A 7,350-nucleotide genomic window follows, 5' to 3' on the forward strand; every position below is an offset into this window, starting at 1 on the left:
GGTCGTAAGTAACAAAGACCGGAGGAATAGAACTCCGATTTGGACATTAGTTGGGTGATGGATTGCTTTTGTCTCATGACGTATTTTAACAGCGTCGGTTACGTTTTTCTGGCGACTTGGTTGGTGTGCCATGGCGCCGATAAGGCGGTTATCCGAGTGGTCAGCAGAGGATTTGGGGATGCGTAGCCAAGGAGTTTCTTCGGTCGGATTCAAGAATAAGAATGTGAAGCAGAGGACTTGGCGATCTAATCACCCGCAGGCCTTCGTGGGGAGCGTTCGCGAGGGTATGTAAGAAGACAGCCTTTTACAAATCTTAAGGCCTGCTAAATTATAGGATACGCTACGCGCCGAAGCAGGGAAGAAGGATTTAGGAACCAGACCCGGCCCCCCTTAGGGCAGAGGAAGCCATTCTTAAACCCGCTGAAGCCGTGGGCTTCCCAGAACTGTGAATGGGAGGAAGAGTTAGTGTTGCTAACTATAATTCTTTTAAGTGTCTCCCTCGACTTAACCCCATTCTTAATCAGAATTATTTTTCTCTAGAGTTTTCCGGTGAAACCATAAGCGGAGAATCTATGGTTCCAAAGCATTCCAGTCTTTTATTACTGATCTTTGCTTCGCTTTAGTTTGTTTTTGTCTTGCTGTCAGCAAGCTCCCTTGAATTCCACTTGGGCTGTATAAGTCTTAAGTAAGTTCAACTTTTTCATAACTGCTAGCTGTCCAGAAAACCATAGACCATCTCTCTTGTAGGAATTACTTTAGAAAATAAGTCGTATAGTGTTTCTCTAAGGTAAAATTATTGATATGAGGGTTTTTTTTTTTTTTAAGTATTGAAGATGAGGATTAACTGTTTTAGGTGAATTAAAGAATTTGTTTTGACTTTGGGTGCGGTAAATTGGATTTGTGCAACACTAATCATTTTCTCTTCTTTGGGCTTATCACTGAGCGTGCATGACTGATGTTAACCAGGTGTTTTTGAAAAGGACCAACATACTATCATTCCGTTACCTTAAGCTTGTTTTCTTCAAATGACCTTTTAAAGCAAATTAGTGTAATTCTAGCTTCTGAATGTGATGATGTAAGAAATTTTCCTTTTTAAACTAACAGCTACATTGTTTTATGCAGTTTATTTTCTGAGAAAGTAATTTATGGTTGACACTCTTCAATAGGACAAGGCTTTGCATTCCGAAGAAAGCTGAAGATTCAGCAAAATTACAAGAAATTGTTATGGAAGGAAAAGAAGGCCCAAACCTCACAGGAATCCCAGTTCACAGACCGATACCCTGAGCATTTGAAACATCTTTATTTAGCTGAAGAGAAAAGACTCAGGAAGCAACTTAGAAAAGTTGAACAGCCTTTGTCAGAAGAAGAAGCTGATCAGCCTTTGGGAAAGGAACAGTGTGGCATCAACCAAGCTTTGTCAGAGTACTGTAGTTTTGAGCAGCCTCAGTCAGCAGAACAGTGTAACATAAGAATGAAGTATGTATTGTCTTCTTTCCAAATCCTTTTTTAAGATTTATTTATTTTAGAAAGTGAGTGGAAGGGGGGGAGGGGCAGAGGGAGAAAGAACCTCACGCAATCTCCTTGCTGAGTGCAGAGCCCACCCAAAGTGGGGCTCAGTCTCAAGATCACAAGATCATGACCTGAGTTGAAACCAAGGCACCCAGGCACCCCTCAGATTCTTTGTTGTAGATATAAGCAGTGTTTTATGAAATAGATTATAGGACACATTATGGAATTGGAATTTTTCTTACTTAAGGAGTTACAGAAATCACAGTGGATTATGCAAAAATATTTTCAGGGAAGCTTTCTTTTAGCTTAAATGAATGTGTTAGGCTAGTTTCAGTTGATGGAAGAAGTAATGAAATTGGAATGAAAAGATCTGAGTTTTGGGTTTCAGCCTCTTGAGTATATTTAATTTTTTGGGACCATGGTTAACTCCTGTTACTAATACATGTTTAAAAAAAAAAAAACTAACTTTTGAGAGGTATTATAATGTAGGGGTTAGTACCAGACTCTGGAGCTGGACACATATTGGTACCTGGTGTCCTCTTCTCTGAAATAGAAATGATAATAATTAGTATGTAATTCAGAGCTGCCATGTTTTACAATTCTAGAGTGTATTATTCACAGAGATCCCATGGTATCTCTGACCCATTTCATGATGTTGGGAAGTGAGTTTATTTATATAAGGTACTTACAAAGGCATATGGCACGTAGGAAGTGCTTCATGGATGTTAACTGCTGCTATTAATACTATTCTGGATTTTGGGGGCACCTGGGTGGCTCAGTGGGTTAAGCCTCTGCCTTTGGCTCCAGTCATGATCTCAGGGTCCTAGGATCAAGCCCCTCGTTGGGCTCTTAGCGGGGAGCCTGCTGCTTCCACCCTCCTCTCTCTCTCTCTGCCTGCTGCTCTGCCTACTTGTGATCTCTGTCTGTCAGGTAAATAGATAAAATCTTAAAAAAAAAAAAAATACTATTCTGGATTTTGTTTCCAGAGGACATAGACTTGGTCACAGTTAAAAAAACAAATGGCACAACTGTATAACACTTTGGTTTTATAAGAGCTAACTTACAAAGCTTTCTCTACACATATCTCAAGTTAAAAAACTGTTGAAACCTAAACCAGCAGAAAATCCAGCTGTTACTTGGAATTTTAACATTTTAGTTCACTAAAATACTGTGCTTTAAAGTTGCTAACTATTTGTGGTAAAAGTAACAGGAAACAAAGCCCTAGGAAAAAGTGTAATGGACGTAGAGACAGAGACATTAAAAATTTTTCAGTAGGTTTGTGCATCATATTATTTAATAATGAATGTAAAGCTCTGGCAAATCTAGAATTGTAGACTTCAGTTCTTTGGCAATCTGCAAATGTAGATTATCATTCCTGGTAATAACTGAGGTAAAGGTTAAATCATGAGACATATGAAAGTAACAGTCATATTCTTAAAGATTACTTACTTTGAGGTAAAAGCAGAAAAAAAGGCATTGAAAAAGTTAAATAGAACTGTCATAATTGGAGAAAGAGGGTAATACAGAGACAGTGAAGTCCACAGATGAAAGTTGTGCAAAGTAGGGATTGGTCATCTCTCAAATACTGTAGAGTCCAGGAAAAATAGGACTGAGACCAAGTCTTTGAATTTATGGTCTAAGTAATCATTGGTAACTTTGGAAAGATTTTAATAGATAACCCTTACTAGGATTTTGACCTTGCATCCATGTGGCATCTGAAGCCATGGTGATGGTTATGACTGGCATGGACTGTTCATTAGAGAGAGCAAACACCAGATTACAAAGAGTTAAAGAGGGACTGTGAAGAGAAAAAACAAGGAGGGAGTGTGAAGTAGTCATCCATGACTGAGTAGATGAATTAAGAGATGATCAAAGCGCTCTGGATTAAAGTTCATTTCATCTATAACTTCTTTCACCTCCTTCAATTTAATGCCTTTTCCAGCCTGTCATTTCTGCCATTGTGCTGGTTTCCTGTTTGTTAACATTTTAGGAGCTTTCAGGACTTTTTGTATTGTCTCTGGTTTAATATTTCTTCAAGAGTTCTCCATTTACCATTTTTTAATTATATTTTGAAAGCTGTAACTATTTTTAGCATGTTATTTGGACATTTTACTATAAGATTTTTGTTCTCCTTTTGCCAACCTCTCCTCCCTGCTCTATTACTTTGCATCACTGAGATTTTATTGTGCAAGTACTATATTTGACGTAATTACTTCATAATTTTGGTTACGTCACTTTTTTATTTTTTTTTATTTTTTATTTATTTTTTTTATTTTTTTTAAAGATTTTATTTATTTATTTGTCAGAGAGAGAGAGAGCAAGAGCGAGCACAGGCAGCATGGCAGGCAGAGTCAGAGGGAGAAGCAGGCACCCTGCGAAGCAAGGAGCCCGATGTGGGACTCGATCCCAGGACGCTGGGATCATGACCTGAGCCGAAGGCAGCTGCTTAACCAACTGAGCCACCCAGGCATCCCAGGTTATGTCACTTTTTTAATCCTTTGACTTACATATCTTTATCTTTAAAAGCTCCATTACTGTTTCAAAGAAAAATAAAAAGAAAACATCGAATCAAAAAGCACAGGAAGAATATGAACAAATACAGGCTGAGCGTGCTGCTAAGAAACAAGTAAGATCTTTTAAAATACTTAACTCCTTTTTTGAAATTTATTCTAAACGTAGCTGTATGTAAAGCTGTGTCTCTTAGTATGTCCATATAGTATGTCCTGTGTAAATATTTGCTGAATAAATGAGTAGTTTGAGCAGAGCTGGAGAATTTAAACAGTCAAATTCTTTTATTGTTTATATTATTTTTGAGAAGAGATACTAGTTGGTCAAGAATGGGATTTTTTAAGATTTTATTTATTTATTTATTTGAGAGGGAGAAGGAGAGAGCAGAAGAGGGGCCAGTGTCAGAGGGAGAAGCAGATTCCCCACTAAGCAGGAGGCCCAGTGCTGGACTGGATCCCAGGACTCCAGGATCATGACCTAAGCCAAAGGCAGTCCCCAACCAAGTGAGCCACCCAGTCGCCCCAAGAATAGGATTTTAAAGGTTGTGAGCATATGGGGCAACATTTTTCAAGGGTATGGTCCAAGAAGTTGCACTTTTAACAACTGCCTCAAGAAATTCTTGGGGCGCCTGGGTGGCTCAGTTGGTTAAGCGGCTGCCTTCGGCCCGGGTCATGATTCCAGGATCGTGGGATCGAGCCCCACATCGGGCTCCCTGCTCAGCAGAGAGCCTGCATCTCTCTCTCCCCCTCTCCCTGCCGCTCTGCTTACTTGTGCTCTCTCTCTAGCTCTCTGTCAAATAAACAAATAAAATATTAAAAAAAAAAAAAAAGAAATTCTTAGTATAATAAAATTTGAGACTACTAAGGAAAGTGTAAATGATTATCATAATTTTACATTGAAATAAAAATCGGAGGGAGGTCTTAGAATAAAATATTTCTTTAAAGAGTCGATCTTGCCTATTAAAAAGCTTCCTAGATTAACAAAAAATTACCAACTTTTATTATTCAGAAACCGATAATTAAAAGTTTTTTACAAATGAGTACAATAAAATTATCCACAGCTTCAACAAAATTTTGTTTAATCTGTGGTTTTTATTTTTTGTATTGAAGGTTTATTAATCTATCACTTTAAAAAGGCTATCACATCAATCAAACTACTTTAAAAATCATACTGACATAATTTATTTTATGTGTTAGCTTTAGAATTTGTATAAGAAATCTGGAAGTTTAACATCTAAAATTCTCGTGATTATTCTTAAACTAGTAGACTAGGGTGAAGCAAAAACATTTCTCTATGTAAGTACATAGAGAAATCATAGTTAGTTACATTATATTCTTTTCTAACCAACCATCTGACATCTGCCACCTTTGTAAATAGTATACCAGATAAGGTAAAGCCCATTATACTGTAAAACATTTAGTATCTTTTTAAAATTTTCTTTATAAATACTAGGGCTATGTAGTCATGAAAATTGACAGTTTCTTAGAACTTATAGATACTGAATGTCAGTATAAAAAGCTGTAATGCCCAATCACGAGGAATCAAAGAAGCACCCATAATAGATGGTAAGACTGTTTAATTTACTTTTTTTTTTACTTTGTTTAAAGAAACTCCAGAGAGGTAAACTAGATTGCACATACCTTAATTCATAAATAAGTTCTAGAACTTTTGTGCTTAATAAAATAAATGATGTACTGAGCCATAAGAGACCATAAGTTTGAGTGCTAATCAGACTTTGAATTCACGAGATCTAGATGTGAGACTTGCTGTGCTGAGTATTTGGGATTTGGGGCAGGTCACTTTCAGTATCATTGAGAATCAACTTCTCATCTGTAAGATGAAAGTAATGGCTTAGCATAAAAGTTTTACAAGAATGGAATATGCTCTTATGGGAAGGCACTTTGATAATTATGTTACCATACAAATACAAGCTGAGTCATTTGGGGGCTATATGTGTTACCAGGGAAATTACAAAGCAGGGTACATATTGCATTATTTAAGAACCTTCATTTAACTTTCATATTTAATTTAGTAAAATGTTCTGCATTTCAAGTAGTGTTTTTCAGGTTTACATATAAATTTGAATTTTTTTCTTATGCTTAAATGAATTTGAGTCTTTATCTTAGCAAGTCAAATGAACGTGATAATTCTTAATCAAAATCATAATGCCTAGCAGTGTTCTGCCTAGTGTAGAGTCAGTAAATGTTTCCTGAATTAAACCTGTCAAATGGCAAGTTAAAAAAAAAATACCAGATATTCTGGAAGTGAAGATTTTTGTATATATGGAGTAGATAATTTTTAAAGTCTCTTCTAACTCTAGAAGATTAATTAAATGATGAAATCTTACATAAATATGCCTTCTTTCCTCTGTGCTCTAATTTTAGTTGTGTCCAAATAATTAAAAAATTGTAATAAGTTTATATTACTCTATGTTACAGTATGCATTATAGTGTAAAGGCAAAGGGTACACTACTTTGGTTACAGGTAACCCCTCCCATTTTGCAAAATATAAGACAACCTAAAGCATTTGTATGGTGATAGCTATTTCAACACAATTACTGAAGTATGTCTGTTGATTGTTACTAATGGAAATTACCTATGTTAATAATTTTAGGAATTTGAGAAGAGAAGACGAGAGAGAGAAGAAGCTCAGCGGCTCTATAAAAAGAAGAAAATGGAAGCATTCAAAATACTGAGCAAAAAGACTAAAAAGGGCCAGCCAAACTTTAATTTACAAATGGAGTATCTTCTTAAAAAAATACAAGGAAAAAATTAAATCAGATATTTTCTTAATTAAGGATGAAAATATCTGCCCTCTACTGAGTTCTTTTGTATTTGTCCTGTACCTCCTATCAATTAACTAAATTTGTTAACATAAAATAGGCTGCAGAGCTGTACTAAGTATAAAATGTCCAAATATTTTTATTCTTGTGAAAGAAAATTTTCTTTGTATGCTCTACATAATATGTTTCTTATTTACTTGCCTTTGAAGGACGGTGGCTTAAAGAACTGAAAGAACTTCTCTATTTGAACATGTTTAATCATGTAATATTTTTGTACCATATGAAATTCAGATGAAATAAAATGTTTTGAAATTAACAGAGCACAGCTTTCAATGAATCATTACAATGAAGTGCTTACATTTAGTTATCAGCTTTTAGGGTTTTAAATTCAGAAACCTGAAGGCAGGCTACATGAATGCTGAAGCTACCTTCTACCCCCATTGTTATTACCACATGGTCTTTATAAAGTAAGAGTTTGGTGTAAGCGTTCCTTTTGGTATTTACAAACATTCTCCTAAGTGGAAGCACATAGCTTATTGGTGTCAAATCT

At 35.9% G+C, this 7,350-nt stretch overlaps 1 protein-coding gene across 2 annotated transcripts; it reads left to right on the top strand.

Moving 5' to 3' along the window:
* Positions 1-6: 6 nt before the first annotated feature.
* CCDC59 (coiled-coil domain containing 59) lies at positions 7-7,120 on the top strand. 2 transcript variants are annotated; one of them, XM_059402390.1, is made up of 4 exons: positions 7-284; positions 1,167-1,476; positions 3,816-3,985; positions 6,632-6,724. In XM_059402390.1, exons 1-4 carry the CDS (start codon positions 131-133, stop codon positions 6,637-6,639), a joined length of 642 nt encoding a protein of 213 aa, XP_059258373.1. In that variant the 5' UTR covers positions 7-130; the 3' UTR covers positions 6,640-6,724. The 2 variants fall into 2 exon arrangements, with proteins under 2 accessions (XP_059258373.1, XP_059258372.1); XM_059402389.1 differs by lacking the exon at positions 3,816-3,985 and adding an exon at positions 4,036-4,135 and having other exon boundaries at positions 37-284; positions 6,632-7,120.
* Positions 7,121-7,350: the final 230 nt, after the last annotated feature.

The sequence above is a fragment of the Mustela nigripes genome, chromosome 6, assembly GCF_022355385.1.
Source record: "Mustela nigripes isolate SB6536 chromosome 6, MUSNIG.SB6536, whole genome shotgun sequence".
NCBI classification, from domain to species: Eukaryota; Metazoa; Chordata; class Mammalia; order Carnivora; family Mustelidae; genus Mustela; species Mustela nigripes.

Bases quoted from the DNA above. Each gene is read 5' to 3' on its own strand.
- CCDC59 (XM_059402389.1), top strand. From the start codon at position 131: ATGGCGCCGATAAGGCGGTTATCCGAGTGGTCAGCAGAGGATTTGGGG. The intron at 1,477-4,035 runs GTATGTATTGTC...TATCTTTAAAAG, and splicing joins CAGTGTAACATAAGAATGAA to CTCCATTACTGTTTCAAAGA. The intron at 4,136-6,631 runs GTAAGATCTTTT...TAATAATTTTAG, and splicing joins AGCGTGCTGCTAAGAAACAA to GAATTTGAGAAGAGAAGACG.